This window comes from Corvus cornix, chromosome 1, assembly GCF_000738735.6.
Source record: "Corvus cornix cornix isolate S_Up_H32 chromosome 1, ASM73873v5, whole genome shotgun sequence".
Lineage (NCBI taxonomy): Eukaryota > Metazoa > Chordata > Aves > Passeriformes > Corvidae > Corvus > Corvus cornix.
The window spans coordinates 47,706,388-47,723,712 of NC_046332.1; the positions used below are offsets into that span (position 1 = coordinate 47,706,388).

The window sequence follows — 17,325 nt, forward strand, 5'->3', positions numbered from 1 at the left end:
GATTATGGTTTACATGGCTGTCTTGCATGTCACTGGTGTCAATGTGGTCAGTCTTGGGTGTTTTCTTGCTGTGTTATTTACAGACCCTGTTACAGAACTACCTTGGTAGAGATTTGGTATGGGGGAGAAAAATAGCAGCTTACATTTATTTTTATACTGTAAACTAATGTCTCTAACTTCTGGATGCGGTAGAATTTGTTGCTTGTGTTCTTTATTCAATAATACCTCCTCTTCCTTCAGGTGATACAGTGTGATAATCTAACATTGTTCTGGCGTATTTTACTAAATTTGCACAAGTTTTAAAATCACAAATCTGAATTTTCATTTAATTGCTACTCAAAGTACATTTATTTGAAAAGTTTCTTTTTATTTTATTCTCACTTCTTATATTTCTTCAAAACATTTCTTCATACTTTAAGCATTAAATCTGTTGTTCTGGAACTTTTTGGTTTTATTCCACCTTTCTGATATTTCTTATAGCTTCAGATTATAGTACGCATTAGTGCATTTATCTCTGCAGAAATTATGTTCTCTTTGCCATTAGCAAGTTAACTCAAAAGTACTGAAATGTTGCTCTTAACAGTTCAATAATTGAATGGTAAACCAAATTCTGAATGTATGTGCTTTAAAACTTAACAGCTGGAAAATCATGGCAAATTATCAGTGACTATTGACAGCTGCCAGAAAGGTTTGTCCTGATGAGTTTTTGTGGTTAGCAGAGATAAGCATGCCTTTGATATGTCCTTTGGTCTGCTTTTAAACACTCTGAGTAATTAAAAGTTAGTGTACGTGCTGGTAGTAGGAGTTTTCAGCAGCAGTGTCTCTGCTCTTCAGCAAACAAATACTTTCTGATGAAGATAAACACAGTCCGGGAAAATTGCTTTCCTTTTGACACAGTAGTATGTAATGCACAAAAATGGACTTCATTGCTGACTTTACCATTTTTGCATCCCCACGTGCTGAATGTTTTTTCATAAGATATCCCTTCCATTGAAAAAGAAATAAGTTGTGTGATGACTAGATGAATAGTGTGTGATGAGGAGTAAGAATATATGAATATTGAAAGTCAGCATGATGTTTTTGAAGACGAAATACATGACTAATAATTATCCTAAAGTACCTTTGCCAAAAGCTGCAACTTTTTCAGCGTAAGTTCAAATTTTCAGTAGCTTCAGAATTTTTACAAAATATACTGCTGCACTCTAGTAGTTCAGAACCTTGTATATTGAAGACTGGGAAATGTAAAACCAAACCCCAGGTTCCCCTGAAGGAGAAATGAAGGCTACTGCATTTGCCTTGTTTTCAGTACTTTAACTTAAGGAACACCAAGTGAACACTGAACAATTCTCAGTTCTAAATATAAAGACTGATTTACAAGCCTGAGGGGTTCAGTTTAGTAAATGGCTAAATCGTTTATTGGGCCTTTTTTTTTTTTTCCTTCATAACTGTGTGAGAATTGCCGATTCTTAGCATGCTTTCTGACAGTGTTCCTGATGATATGAAACAGGTTCTAGTGCTGGTGTTCCCAGGTCTCTCTTTCCACCCCAGGACTCTTCCTGGATCTATAATTGCTCTGGAGAACAGAATTTCATTTGAATGCTTTTTTAGCAAGCAAAAACCTAATGTACACATGCACACTGGTGCAAAGGGTAAATTTTTTTGTTCTGTTGAGATCAGCATACCACAGAACTTAAAAATAACTGTCAGCATTTTTATTTATTTATGTTTATCCCAATGTGGCAAGGAAAAATAATGGATAACCTGTTTTTGAAACAGCAGGTTTTATATTTTTAATCTTTTCCATTAGTGTCTGTGTTCTACATCTCAGATGAAATTATTGGGAGAGGTGAGTCTACCCTGCAGTAGGTAAGAAGAACAGAGTCTGAAATTTTGCTTCTTGTAGCCATGGATTCAGCCTGTAGTGGGAAGCCTTTGCAAATCAGCCATGGAATCTCTTAAAATACCACTTTTTAAAGTAATACTCTGATCGTTTTGGTAACATTTACTTATATTCTTGTGATGTTTTTCATTGTGTTCAGCACTGTTTGGAAAGCTTTCTAGCTGTGGGTTCCTCCTGAAGAGCAAGCTTTTGGGTTTCATCTCCTTGGGTCCTTGCTCAGGTGCTGTCTGTGGCAGGTCTGATGGGCCTCTTGAGACATACATTATAGTCAGCGTTGCAGCAGATTGAGCTGCTTTTATTCGGGCTTGTTCTGAACAGAAGGATACATAAGAAGGCATTTCAAAGCTGCTTCTTCCCATGTTTTAGCTTGTACGTTTAGTGTATGTGAATGTGGGGTGCAGCCAGCTGGTGTGAAAGCAGCAGCCTAGATTTGGCTGTAGCCTCAAGTTAGTCTTTCCAGTAGTAAAATAACATTGCTTGAGATTTTCTGATAGATGAGGAGAAGCTATGTTCACCTCGCTCTTTCAGTGTATATTGGATATTCTCTTGGTTACATTGCCTTAATTTGAAAATCAAAGGGCAGGTGCTGTTACGCGTGCAGAAAAATAGCTCCCAAGTTTTGCCTTTTCTCTCTTTGGAATATTATAGCAACATTTCTATTCTGGACTTCCTGCATACACATGTAACTGTCTTACAGTATCCGTGTGCATCCCTGTTAACCCTACTACTCACATTGCTGTTCCCCAAATATGAAGTGCATTCTACAGCAAGTAGTAAAGAGAGAGAGTCTCAACTAATACGTGATGTTATATCTCCTCAGTCATTTTATACTCTAATTTTTGTCATGCTGAAGAAGAGAATTATGAGGGAAAAAGCTTGTTACATGAGACTTTTGGTATGCTGGTTTTGTGGGAAGTGATTTGTATAATGATTCATTAGGAGGCCAGAAAAAACAAACAATATCTCATTATATTCAGCTTTCAGTAGACATGCTGGGCTTACTGCTTTTTAAAGGAGTCAGTGTCTTGATCTTCATAATCTAAACCAAAGCACCTTAAACCTTTGGGAAGGGAACTAAAATTTAAAAATGGACTAAGCAAAGCTCAGAAATGAAAGCTGGTTAACATTCCCATTTACTGCCCGGAGTCAGTAAAATTTCCAAGTAAGAAGATATCAGTAATGTGTTCCATTTCTTTTCACTGTGCATATATTTTGTGTGTGCATACACATGCAAGCATATACACGCTTACTTTGATCAAATGCACAGATGTTGATATGGCCCTGTAGGAAAGGGGAAAAGAAAACCCCCCAAAAAACAACAACAAAAACCAAAACAACCCAAAACCCCCACCCCCCCCTCCAAAAAAAGAAAGAATTGTTTAGAGAAGAGTGCAGTCAGTTTACAGCCAAACTGAATCAGATGCTAACGTGATTTTACTTAATACTGATGATATTACTGGTCTCAGAATTAGCAAAATCAGTACTTAGGCAACCTCTTGAAATGTCTGTTGTGGTTTGTAAAATTGAGGTGTACTCTGATGTCTTACTCTGGATGTATTTTTTTTCTCCTGCTTCAACTTTGTTTGCCTTGCACAATGGCAGCTTCTTTGAGTTACACACATCATACTAAAAATAACTTTTGTTATTTATATCTTCATTTTTTGATCTGTGACTCAGCATTACTCAAACTGTTTGCAATGTAGAATTTGTGTGTGTTTGCAAAGATTGAGTTTTACTTTTGAAAGGAGATCTACAAATCCTTTTGGAAGGGGAGCAATGCATTGCTTTCCTATGACCCATGGAATAGGGGTTATGCAGTGATGACGTGTCAGGGAGCTGTGTCACAGCAGAACATACATGAAGTTGTGTTCAAAGATGTTTAGCCACCAAATCTTTGTCTGATTTGCCCATGTAATTTGAAATTAGCTTGTTATTTTTTTTCTTATTAGATGATAGAAAATGTTTAATTGGAAAGCCTACCTGCAATAAAGGAGGTAAAATGGGATCTGTTGCAGCTATTCCAGTGCATACTCTGTCTCAGGATACTGGTGTTCTTACTTCTGAAGTACCAGCATATTTTGATGTACTGTCCACTTTGAGCAATTTCCAACCAGTGCTCACTCTAAACTTAAAAAAATCAGCATCATTTCCCTGAATATGAGTGAAAATAATAATGCCTAGTGAATTCTCAACATTTTCAGAAAACCACAACTGAAACTAACCAACAAAGAAAAATCTACTCCCAAACTCACCTTTAAAGCACAATAGATGTGTCTTTCAAGGACTATTAAGAGTTAAATGAAGTGAATATGTGAGTTAATTGTATAATTCAAGATGCTGTCATTTGCTTTTTTGCACAGCAGCCTTCTATTGATGCTTACAATGTTTTGGTTCTAGGTCAGCATGATGGCCCTCTGCCACGGCAGCACGCGGGATTGCTTCCAGAGTCTTTGATATGGGCATATATTGTGCAGCTCAGCTCTGCCTTACGGACCATTCACACAGCAGGACTGGCGTGCAGAGTTATGGATCCAACGAAGATTCTGGTAACGGGCAAAACAAGGTAATGAAAGCATTCAGTCTCACTGTGTTACTGTGCTCTGCGTTCATGGCAGCTGCTGACTGTGCACCTGATACATAAATAGCTACTAAGTGCTCTGAACTGGCATGAGGAGTGTGCTAAAGCTTGGAATTCTGGTTTTTTAAAGGTCTTAAAACATACTTTGGGAAGAGTTATGCATTATCTTCAAACTACAGATCAGACCCACTACTGTCAGTTCAGAAATTTATTGATTTATTTGTAAACTGAATACTGTCTGTGCATCTTATCAAATAGTAAAATCAGTCTTTTCTGATGCATAAATAATTTGCTAAGTACTGATGGCTTTTATCATATCAAACCATTCAATGAATGCTAGAGGAAAAATGGAGTAACCAATAAAGTTTAATGGCAATTCGTCGTTTTCTCTTCTTGTTCCTAAAGGTTACGAGTTAATTGCGTTGGAATCTTTGATGTTTTGACATTTGACAACAGTCAAAATAATCCACTGGCATTAATGGCTCAGTTTCAGGTAAGACAACACTGTCACGGTTAGGTTGGTGGCTTGGCAAAGGGACTGTTGCAAACCAGTATGATTCTTTTTGGAAGACAAGTACTTTAACTAAACTGTAGTCCAGTGTTACCTATCTGTAAATAACTGTATTTTTTCATTTCTGATTTGATCTTGGTTCTGCCATACACTATTCAAATTTGCTTGTAATTTAGAAATGTGAATACTCACTTTGATACCTTCTGCTTCTAAAATTTCACAAGCTCACCAAACAGGTTGAACTTTAGTATTTAACAAACTTAAGTGAGAAACAATTGGAAATAGAAATTTCTAAACTAAGGAGAAAAAAAATCTTACATTTAGTGTTAGAGATAAAAGATAATTATTCAGTAATAGTTTTTGCTCTGTCTTTTGTGATTTTTAGCATAAATAACTGTGTTGAATACCTGTTCAGAGAGGAGTAAGATCTTTCAATTAACTGCGTTTTGGCCCTCTCCTCATGCCTAAAAGATTCTAGTGTATCTTTATTTTGGGCTCCTAGTTTTTCCGTGCTCTCCTGGTGTTCTCTGAAGCGTGGACTCTGCATAATTCCTGAATTAAGAAGACCCCCTTTAGACTTAACAAAAACTGTTCCACAGTCATCTGGAGCATCACTGTGTACAGGAGTGCCTCTTTCCCTAACTTCCCCTCAGGGTAAAGTACATTACTTCAGCAGTGATCACATACCCTGTCTGTACTGGGAGTGAAAGACTACAGTAGGGAGTTGGATTTAATTTATTTTCATTAATTGAGCTTATATAACACTGTGAGAACTGCTTATTCACAGTCTTCAAGTAATAACTGAAATGTTTGAACTTTGGCCAGCAGAAACTAGCTTGTTGGAGACCATGTCCTAGAACATAACTTTTTTTTTTTATGATACAGTAAAGCAGTTTTCAGTGTACTTTGAGGAGTACACCAAAGGATTTCAGGCTCCCACACACACACCCACACACACACACCCAGCTACATATCAGTGGGCTTTTGGTAATAATTCAGTGGAAAACAGTTGAGAGAAGATGAAAATACATATAAGTAAGGGATTTCATGCCTAAAAATGTAATGAGATTTTTTTCATCTAAGTACTTCTTCTCTATTTTAATTGCAGCTTGGAAAGGGATTCTCCTGAGATATTATGACATTCAAGTAAAGCAAAATGTTTAAAATACTTGGAGATACAAATCTAAAAATACTTGCAGGTACACAAATCTGTCAAAAGCACTTAGCACCACAGCTGACTTGCTTGATAATGCCTAGTTTTGTTTAAGGGGAATGGCTTTTCATGTTTTATACCTTGTTAATATTCAAATTGTTTAGGTTGCACCACTAAACCAGAAAAGAAGTACTCTTAAATACTTTGTTTGGAAGATCTAAGCTGCAGTTAGTAAATACAGTATGGCATTTTCTTTTGTTGCTTTTTCTAGAAGGGCTAGGCTTTCACTGCCCGTTTTCTTCCTTCAGAGATGCCAGACCGAGTTCATTCCTTGAAATTCAGGAGTTGTTTCTCATGCTCTACCTTTGTTTGCCCATGCCAGATACAATTACAAAGTAACAGCTGCTGTTTGTCCTTTTTCCTCTCGATCCATGACCCAGTTCCTGAATTCCTCTGGGACTCCTGTGACTGTTAAAAACATAGGTTATCTCTTGGTTTACTGCCCAGCTAATATGCATTTCCTTGTTGTTGTCTTCAATGGAGAAAGGTATGTTTGTTAGGATTTGCCATTTTCTGGCTATTTCCCGTGATTAATATATAGAGAGAGATTTTGGCCAAAACAGTGAGGCGCTATGTAAAAGGAATGCAATTGTTCTTTACAATCTGTGTTAAACACCTTAATCTCTGTGGTCATTTAATAGTTACATAAAGGCAATGATAAGAGAAGTGCAAAAGAAGTAAATTAAATATGAATAGCCACTTGCATTAAAAACCTGTATAAATTGCAGCACACCACTTCCTGCTGTCGCCCCACTCCATAAGTCTTGTGTCAGTCAATTGCGAGGTACAGATAGGAAAACTAAATGGTGGTATAGGAAACAGTGAAAAGGTTTAATAAATATTTCTGTATTTGGAATAAAATGTGAATCCTCCCCTTTACAAAAATACGAGAACACAAGTTTTACTGTTTTAACAAGGGCTATAATGTTACTTTTGCTTAAAGTAAATATTTTCAATTTAGCAAACCAAAATAACTTTCACATGCACCTCCCCAAATTTAGAGAGACTAGTTTGAAGAGGCATCTCAAGTATTACTATTGACTCTAAAAAACCCACCAAAAAGTAGGAACTTGGAGGTACTTCTAAGGACAATTCCAGAACTTAAAAGGATAAGTGAATCCACAGAACTGGAGTCTGGATGAGCTGATACTGATCCAAGCATAGCAGTGGAACAGGATAAACAAAACAAAAGAAAAAATAATGTTGGTTTCAAAGAGTTTCTTGAAAATGGATCCTGTAAAAAAAAAAAGTTTTATTTGAATAGCTCACATGGTAAAATCAAGTGTATAAAATGTTGAAATATCTCAAGGGCATTTGGCATAGTGGGACATTATATTTAATACAAAAAGATTTAATATAAAAAAATTAAGAAAGGGTACTTATGCAATTAACCTTTAAATTACTCACTTGGTGTACTTGAAATTGACTTGGTAACAGGGAGACGTTAATGAAGGGGGTTGTTTCTGAGTTTATCTCCTAGGGCCGGTTTTTAGCTATTTAATAGTTCTATCAATAAACTAAATGCTGGTAAAATCTTTACTAGCAAAGCTTTCAAGAGATAAAAAATTAAGTTGGTACAGGTTGCAGTTATGAATTGAATCACTAATTAAATGGTTATTAGTTGTATGCAAGGTGCATTTTTGAACAAAATGCTGCCAGTACTTAGAAGGTGTAAAGCTTTTCCTTGAAGTTAAGAATCGACTTAGTATGACTTCATAGTCACTGTTGATAGTTACCGTAGAAGGAGGTTTCTGTCAGATCTGTGGCAAAAGGAACTGATGTGATCCATAGGAGCATGCAAACACAGTAGGGAGTATAAACAGGGAAATGATTGTACCTAGTATTGATCCATACACTGCACTAGCAAAGCTACTACAGGAATGCAGCATATATTTCTGGTGTTCCTGCTGCAAGGAAGTCTGCTAGTTCTTGTGTGCCTTCTTTAACCTTTCTCTTCCTAGAAGCAGTAAGAGCTGAATCTGCTGGTATTTTGAGAGGAGAGGTTAGGACTTAATAGGCATATGTGGATTGCTTCCTTGCAGAAAGAATGGTGTAACACAGCTTCTGGGAAGTCATGTACCCTTTGTGAATAGATAGAGTTGGTCAGCGGATGGTTATTTAGTCACTTCTAAACCAGTAATCTGACTCTCAGAAATCCTGAACTTTATGGGATCTTTCCAGCTCGAGATACTCTCTAGTCAGACAGGAGAGATACTGCCTGTGTGCTCTTGTAAAACTTCAGACATCGGGTATTGTGGTAACATTTTCTTTCAGGATTTCAGCTATCAGTGAGTAGTGAAGTGCCTCCAGAGAGCAGTTCAGCTGGCTCAAAATCTGAATTGTTTTACAGAATTACGGATGTATCTTAAAGTGGTCAGTCTGTCGACTAAATGCTCAAAGCTCCTAAAACAAGTGGGATGAATCCAAGCCACTTTCATGTCTAAAGCAAGCTAATCATTGGCTGTAATTTGAAAACTGTGTGTTTGAGGCTGCACTGGGGTGTCATATCCTCTCTGCCAGTTCTTCTGGTAGATATAATTTGCTAAACAAACAAAAAATTACGGTTGCAAGTCAAATGCTCAAAACCTCACAAAGCTCAAATTTAGAATTTCTTGTCAGATGTTAAATGTAAGACTTTCTCAACCATTTCTAAAATCTAATGCAATCTGTATTATGAAAGCACCTGTGCAAAGACTGCATTTTCATAGGGTCTTGCCTGAAGTCATATATTTTCAGTGTCTCAGGGCTGTGTGATGATACAGAATTTATATAGGATATATTCCTATGAATGACTAAGAGTTGAAAGATACTGAGTGTAAAGTAGGGGACTGCAGAAAGAAGTAAGATTGTGGTTAATACAATTGCATGTTTCTTCCAAGTCTTTTTGAAGAAAAAAGTCGTAATGGAAATGCCATTGTTTCAGGTGACACATGTCTCTAGATACTGCATCAACAAAAATCCTCTGTTTAGAACTACAGCAGTATTCCCTGCTGCTGAAATTGACCACTTGGTAGTGGAAGCGAGTTCACACCAAAATGGGCGTTTATTGCTTTGATTAACTTCTCTTTACCAAAGGAAAAAGGAATGCTGAAACTCAGAAATTCCATGTTGCTTAGGAAGTAGAGTCTAGCAAATGCCTGTCCTACCTCCTTATCAGCCACTTTGTCCTTATTTCTGTCTCATTTTCCACATCCTGTCTGTCTTCATTAGCTACAAGAATAATATGCTTTTTAGCTTCTGACATATTGTGTATCCATGTTCAAATTGTGCTGCTTAATCATACTTGATAAAGGAACAACAGGGACATTGAGAGACCTGGAAAGGTTTGGTATTTTTCCCTGTCCTGCAGTACCCGGGAGATGTGGCTTCAGGGAAGGCTCTGCTCAGCTACTGCAGCCAGAGGCAGCAAGTGTGGTTATGCCTCTGGGTGGAAGAGCTGTGAGGGGCTGTGGCATATTCACCATCACAGCACTTCCCTAAAGCTGCCAAATTCTAACCAGAACCTTTAATGTTGCAGTGCTGCCAGATTTTTAGCCTTTCTTACAGAAATGACAGAAGGTGGATTCCTTGTATGACTGCATTCTCTGCTAAATGGCTTGGCCTTGCTCTAGGCTGTGGAACTGACATTCTCAATTACTAGTAGCTTTTATGTTTTTAGTTTAGCAAAAATATCTTATTTTCTAAAAAGAAAAAACCCAAAAAAAAACCTCAGGAAAATTCTAATTTTGTATCTCTAGCTGACTTAAATTCACTCTGAGGCATGTATCCAGCATGGAAAGCTGCAGGGGTTTTTAAGTTTGACCAAGTTGTGTGTGCAGTTGAAAGCCTTTCCATGGAAAGAATCAGTTCAACTTTTCCTATGAATGTCATTGTTTGCTGCTAAATTAGGCTCTTGCTTTTAGCAGTGGACTTTAAAATCTATTACAGCCTTTCAAAATCATTTCTCATGGCTGGCTATTAATACTGGCAGAATTTTCTGTTACGGCAAAGCAGGCTGTATCCAGCATTCATCTTTTAAGAGCAATTCTGCTTTTAACAAAAGTGTTTAGTAATGCAGGGGTGTCTTCATAACACATGATGATGTTCAGTTTGTCAGCCATATAGGCCTGTCTACTTACTTTGCACAGTTCAGATCTTTTCACACTGTCCATCAGAGATGAAAATATTTGAGCAATTTGTTAAAGTGGTAATATCGTGTGCTAGAATGTGGTGTGGATTCCAGTATGGAATTCATACTGGATGGCTAGTTAGAAAAGATATGGATGCAGAAAATTCTGGTTTCAGTTTAACAAATAATCCTTTTATTTCTACACCTCATATTGAGAAGACTTTCTCTGTTTGCCCCCAGCTCCTTGACTTGTCAGGATCGAGCAGGTGGGTGGTTCAGAGAACCTTACTACAGAGCTTCTGCTCACTACACAGTTCTCTCTGGTACAGTCCTTAAGCTAAAAATAGGTACATTTTAATAATTCAAAGATAAATATAGTACCTAAAAATTGCTAGGTGTCAGGACAGATTTTCCTTTGTACATTTTAACTACTGTAACTTGAACAATCATATTGAACTATGATTTGAATAGTACTTACTGTAGTTGCTCAAAATCTTATAAGGTTAATGAAGAACTGTCTCTCTTTAACACCATCTAGTACCATAGGTAGTATTTATCTATACTAAGAATCTTACTTGTGTGTGTTTTCCCTATTAGCAAGCAGATCTGATCTCCCTGGGGAAAGTTGTGTTGGCTTTGGCTTGCAATTCTTTATCAGGAATTCAGAGAGAGAATTTGCAGAAAGCAATGGAACTGGTGACAATCAACTATTCCTCTGATCTGAAGAATCTGATTTTGTAAGTCCGTTTAATAAATCTTTTAAAGGAACTTGCAGCTTTTTTTTACGTATACAAATGCAAACATCAAATGGTATTTTTAGATGCAAGTAAGATTACAGATAAATCTACAGTTGAGTTGTCTGCATGGTCAGTGCACTGTTAAACATTGATATAAATTTTTTTTGTATAATGCTGGTAAAGCTCTTAGTAAGAATTAGGAGTGTAAACAAAACAAGCATTTTAGGTTGTCTTCAATACTGGGTTTTATTGTGTGTTCTCTGCAATAGCAATATGCTAGTCTTATCTTACAGTTTCAGAAGGTACTGAGAAATGGTACATTGCCTTTTTGGCCAAAACATTGAGTGCTATTTTTTTCTGGCTGCTTATTATTTTAGTGTAGTTTCAGTATAGTCAGCTTTTTTTCCCTTGCATCCTGAGTGGGAGAAGTAGAAGTCTTTGCTCTTTCCCTCATTTGCGTTACAGTCTGAACCTGCATCCTTCTCTTTTTGTATTTATTCTTGCTGTTTGAGTGGGGTGAACTGCACAGTTCCATGAAAGTAAGCTCCTGTCTTGTTTAAATAACTGACTTGATGTATACATGCAAATTAACATATATTTTCCCTGGTGGTATCTTCTTTTAAGAAACACAACAATTGTCAACTTTGTGTGTTAAATTTGACCAAAAGTCAAATAGTTATAAAATCATAATGGAATATAATCTCTGGCATTTGCAGGATATAATCTTTTGGGGGTTGGGTTATTTTGGCAGGTATTTGCTGACCGACCAAAACAGGCTTCGCAGTGTAAACGATATCATGCCTATGATTGGTGCACGATTCTATACTCAGTTGGATGCTGCTCAGATGCGAAATGATGTTATAGAAGAAGACCTAGCAAAGGTAAATTATCTTAGTAATTCCTGCAGAAAGACCAGTAGTCAGTATTCCTAGAGCTGTACTTTAAAAGGCAATGTTTTCTACTGGTTTCTGTTGGGTTTTTTTCCTTCTGTTTGTTTATTAACCTGAGTAATCTGCCTGAAGGCTTGACAACTCTAAGCTTGGGCTTTTGAAAGCCCCAAAGCTTTGAGAATGCCTAGTTTTAAGATGTCCTCAGCTGTGCTTTAACTGAAGTAACATCTTCATTTCTAACCAGCAGACTTGGGGAAATGATGTTCTTTATAGCATGGTTAAAAATAGCATTCTGAGTAAATAAGGCCATGTATGTAACGTAGATCATGACATACATCATGTATATCATGTAATGTATGCTAAAGGTTATACAGCCACAAATGTTGCCCCTTAAATTTTTAGGTTTGCATTTTGGTGTCCCTTTGCTTCTCTCATGTTTTCTTTTCCAAATGAATTCTAATTCATGGAGACATCGTGTTCAGCTTTCCTGAAGTGTGCACTCTTGCTGTGGGGGCCTGGTTAGTTTGTGGTGTTCAGTTAAGGTATCAAGTGGTAGCTGTAAAGGAAATACGTACTTTGTATCAGGTTGGAGTGTATTTGTTCAACAGGAATGAGTGTCTGTTAGTCAGAAGCCACTGACAGCAGGATTTCTAGTGGGAGGTTAGAAATAATCTCTGAGATACATTACAGAATGCTTACATGGTCCTGAAAATGTGTGGGATAGGGTATTACACAAGGATTTAATCAACTCCTGTGATTCCACTCCATTATAACGCCTCATTGAGAACTTTTTAAGAGACAGTAGGCCAGTGGTTGGTATTCTGATGGACTCAGTTCTCTTGATTTCTACGCTGTTGTCTTGTTGGAGAGCAGTTTTCCCCTCTGTAATGAAAGACGCTGAAATCTATCAGAAGCAAGGAGCTGTAGAAGAGCCAGGCAGTATCTATGTACCTCTAGATGTTGGGTGCCCACTTTATCAGAATCAACTACTAATCCTTCTCCAGTGGTGTTTAAGATCATTTCTTGTTAAGGTGGCCTATGGGCCTGCACAAAGCTGGGCAGATGGACTCTCTCCCATAGCGAAGATGGAGATTGCCCAGTGATCAGCATTAAGATTTCTGTATTTTTAGTCAGGTTGTTTGTAGCAGTTGCTTATCATTAGCAGGTGGGCAGAGCTACTACAAATCCAAGTTGTTGCTTAGCCCCAGTTTGGCAATAACTGCTTATGTGGCAGTGATAAATACCACTTCTTAATTAGCTTTCATGCAGTAACTCATTCGTACTACCACATCCCCTCCATTAACATCAGAGCTACAGTATCCCTTAAGTCTAGCTTAGTACCATCTCTTCGTTATTGTCCCAAAGCAGATCCTGTGGAGGGAGTATTGGAAAAAGACTAGCATGTGTGATTTTTTTTTTTTTTTTTTTTTCCTCATGTTGTCCAGGCATGCACTCATCTGTAGCTTAGGGACTTCTGATGCTGGGAATGGTTTGTATGCAGTTAATATCTTCATAACGCTCACTTTTCATAGAGCAATGACCCTATTATGCTATTCCTTTCCTTCCTCACTTGTATATTCATCATATTGATGTAGTAGCAGCCAAAGCCTCAGTTTATCCAAGCCCTGTGGAGAATATCTGCCTCTTTACAGGCTACTAAGCCTGCAGAGAGGCCACCTGGAGACTTAGTGCCTGTGTTGTTGCTCAGCTGTGTCACCATTGACTGGGAATCTGCAAGGCAGTGACCTTCACACAAATGTGATTTTGGCTTTTGTGTATTTGACCACATACCAAAAAATAATTTGGAGGTTAGACCAAATAGTAGACCTTGGCTAGCTGGACAAGGTTGGTTTTCCATGTCAGTTTATTTAAGTGTAGCAACTGCTGTGATACAAGCTGTTCTCCAGTGTGTTTTTAGACTATAAATAGAAATCTGCAACCCATAGGTTGTCCAAGGTCAAGCTGTTATCACCTTGACCTACTTTATTTATCCAGCTGTGCACAGTAATCTACTCAAGACTGAATTAATTTGAAATCAATATGATCATGCATGGAATGAGATGCATCTTAGCGTGAATAATGTTGTAGAGCTGAGCTGTTGGAGAATGTGAATAATACCAGGAGAGAATCTTTTCCTGACAACTTTGATTTACACTGTGAATTAATTTTTTGTTTAATGTAAGCTAGGATGTTACTGTTTTTACTGCATCCTAAGTGATGTGGAAAAACATACTAAATCAACTTCCATTTGCATATATTCTAAACATCTATAATTCTAATGTTCTGCCTCTGTGTGACCTCGTTGTCCCTGCTTTATTTCTGTCACTTATGGACTCAGCATTTATACTCTTTTAAGACTTAGATTCTAGCTGTTTTGACTTGTTTCAAAATTATTTCTTCAATCAATTATCATTTGAGTATTGATCCAATGATATTATTGCTAAATATTTACTAATAATGGCCTACAAAGCATTTCTGAAAAACAAATCTGGTAGACTGTTTCTTCTCATCTTTACCTGAAATAAGGTGGTGTACTGCGTGCTTCTGCATATCTTGGTAACTATGTTAAACTATGAAAAACCCATGTTCTTCTTGTTTAACTTACTATATTTTAGCATACCTGTGAGTATAGGATGGCAAGAGACTAGACTTGTATTTCCACAAAGAAATAGATTGCTCGATCCAGTTCCTGCTGGGGCAGAAAGGTATCATTAGTTGTTGAATCTTCATATTATAATTTGAAGAGCTAAAATGAGCATTGGACTACTGATACATAAAACAATGCATTTGATCTCTGTCTGAAAAAATTACACTCTCTTCTTTGAATAAATAAGTCTTTATAATTGATAGTGCTTCATTGGCATTATTACCATGTATCTTTTGCAAGTAAATGTCATAATTTTGTTTCAGAAACTCTTAATAACCTTTTTCTTGTTTTCTAGGAGGTGCAAAATGGAAGGTTGTTCAGGCTTCTAGCAAAATTGGGAACAATCAATGAGAGGCCAGAGTAAGAAATACTTGTTTTTATCGTTTAGAGTATGTAAAACCCGGTTTGCAATGCACTGTTTCTTCCTTCATAAGTTTAAGCTAAACCTTTTTCCCCATATTTGCCCCTGGTGAAATGAGTATTTCAGAAGCCCTGAGAAAAATTAGATAAGCGACTTTGACCAAAACTTTAAATAGACAAGAGAAGACTACAAATAGTTATGCCAAAGTTGCTTCATTGTATTTAGTATGGTTTCACTCAGCAGTCTCTTGTGAGCGGCAGTAGTTTTGGAGGAAATCCATAGCTTCCTTTAACTGAAGCAAAGGATTTAGATACTGGTTTTAAGCTAGTGAGTTTTCACCTTGTTTTTTTTTATTGACTAACTACATCAAAACGAAGTGTTCATGGTCTGTTTTCCATCCTTTTGCATAAACTTAGAGTTATGTTTATAATGCAGGCTTCTAACATTTATGTGTTAAACTTGTTGCAGATAATTTTTGCTTTCTTCTGTTGCTTTTCTGTGGCTCTTGGAAGGCATTAGCTTTAGGTGTTCAAGCAGCTGAGAAAGTTTTTGATTATCTTCTGTTACAGTTGTCTTCTGTTTGTGGCAGGGGAAGACTAATTTAATTGCAATTGATAACAGGTAGATCAGTGGTGCAGTAAGACTACTCAGCTGACGTTGAAGTGTCATTTATATCTGTGGGGTTTGTTTTTTCTTAACTGACTGAGCTTTAATATGAGCCTTTGTTTCACACCAGGTTTCAGAAGGACCCAACATGGTCAGAAACTGGAGACAGGTATTTACTAAAGCTCTTTCGAGATCACCTTTTCCATCAGGTGACAGAAGCGGGTACTCCTTGGATTGACCTCAGTCACATTATCTCATGTCTTAACAAGGTACACTGTACTTTGGTTAGCTTTTAAACGTTTGTTAGTGTTCTTTAACAGAGTATTCCACTGCAAAGCAAGCTGACATTGGAAGGTTAATGCCGTTGGTTTAGCTGGCGGTTATTTTTCCCATTTCGGATTAAAACCATGTATTCACTAAGCTAATATTCCAACATCTATGGCTATTTTAAATAAAATTAGTACATGAATATTAAAAATTTGTTAATATAGCATGAGCTACAGTATTAACTTTTCATCCTAGAATGCATTGATTACTGTGGATAAGCAATGCTGGTCCCTTTATGCTACTCTGGTCTTTCAACACAGCATAAAGGATCCATAATACTCCTTTAACTGGGGAAGGTTTCTGCTGATAGTTATCACAAAGGATGGTCATAAGGCAAGATCCATTCCTAAACTGTGCTGACTAGAGTAGGAGACAGGAGGGAAACTGCAACAGAAATTTGTGCAAAATCCTTACCGTCTAGGACAGTGCTGGAAAATTTCTGAGACTTAAAATGTTAAGTCCACTTCTGTAATAACTTCCCTAGCCTCCCCAGCCCTTTGTTTTCCAAGGTTGACTTAACAAAGCTATTTGCAGTTTTCTAAGAGCTGCACCACTAGCAAAATTTTATCTGAGCACTCTCATGATTAATAGCAGATGTGTGAGAGACCACAACATCTTCAGTAGATGAAGAACATGTCTTGTTCCATAAATTAAGAAGTACTTGAGCTGATTATTTTTTTATTGGTAGATCAGCTTTCAACTTACTTTACATTGTTTTGCCAAGCTTCACTAATTCATGGGAGACTATAAGATGCTGCTACTTTTTTTTGTTGTTGTTTTTGTAGCTGCTTGGTAATTTCACTTGCTCTGTAGAAAATGGTGATGCAGACACTGACAATACAGTTTTAGTGCCCAATATTTTCTTTTCTAGGATTAGGATATCCAACTTTCCCTTCCAAAGAAAATGGAATATGTTCAGATCCTTTGACGTGTAATAACTGTACAGTTAAATCTTTTTTTAAAATTGTCAGGGTTTCTAACCTCCTATTAGACCACTGCTGTGCATTTTTTAACCTCCTTTTTATCTTTCTGGTTGGTGTCTGTAATCACTTTAAAAAGGACATTAAAGGGATTGAGGCTAAATCAAAAAGAAAGCATGTTGACATTCAAGTAGGCATTGAAATGCCATCATGATTTGAAAGCAGTGACTCATACAGTACTGTAGCAAGAGGGGACAATCCTGAATTCATAGGTCAGGTAAGAGACAATGTCAAAGAATGCCTTGTTCTATAAATGTTCATGGCTTCCCTTTTTAAACAGAGGCTCTTCTCTTTTGTGGTTGTGGGCTCAGCACACAAAAAATGTAAGGCTTACAGAACTCTCCTTTGGAAATACACTCTAAAAAGGGATTCAGAAACTACAGAAGTACTAGAAAAGTTGTATGGACTTTACTGCTACTTGCCAAAAGCATTCTTTTTGAATTAAAGCTACTCTGTTGTTAAAAATA

At 37.1% G+C, this 17,325-nt stretch overlaps 1 protein-coding gene across 5 annotated transcripts in view; it reads left to right on the top strand.

Annotated features, from left to right (window-relative positions):
• PAN3 (poly(A) specific ribonuclease subunit PAN3) overlaps positions 1-17,325 on the top strand; it is a 97,436-nt gene that overhangs the window by 57,970 nt on the left and 22,141 nt on the right. For all 5 annotated transcript variants that reach the window (XM_039565785.1, XM_039565769.1, XM_039565776.1 and 2 more), the window contains 6 exons: positions 4,298-4,463; positions 4,884-4,971; positions 10,908-11,047; positions 11,799-11,928; positions 14,880-14,944; positions 15,682-15,820. In XM_039565785.1, the coding sequence (XP_039421719.1) occupies positions 4,298-4,463; positions 4,884-4,971; positions 10,908-11,047; positions 11,799-11,928; positions 14,880-14,944; positions 15,682-15,820 (728 nt within the window). The remainder of the gene's footprint in view (positions 1-4,297; positions 4,464-4,883; positions 4,972-10,907; positions 11,048-11,798; positions 11,929-14,879; positions 14,945-15,681; positions 15,821-17,325) is intronic.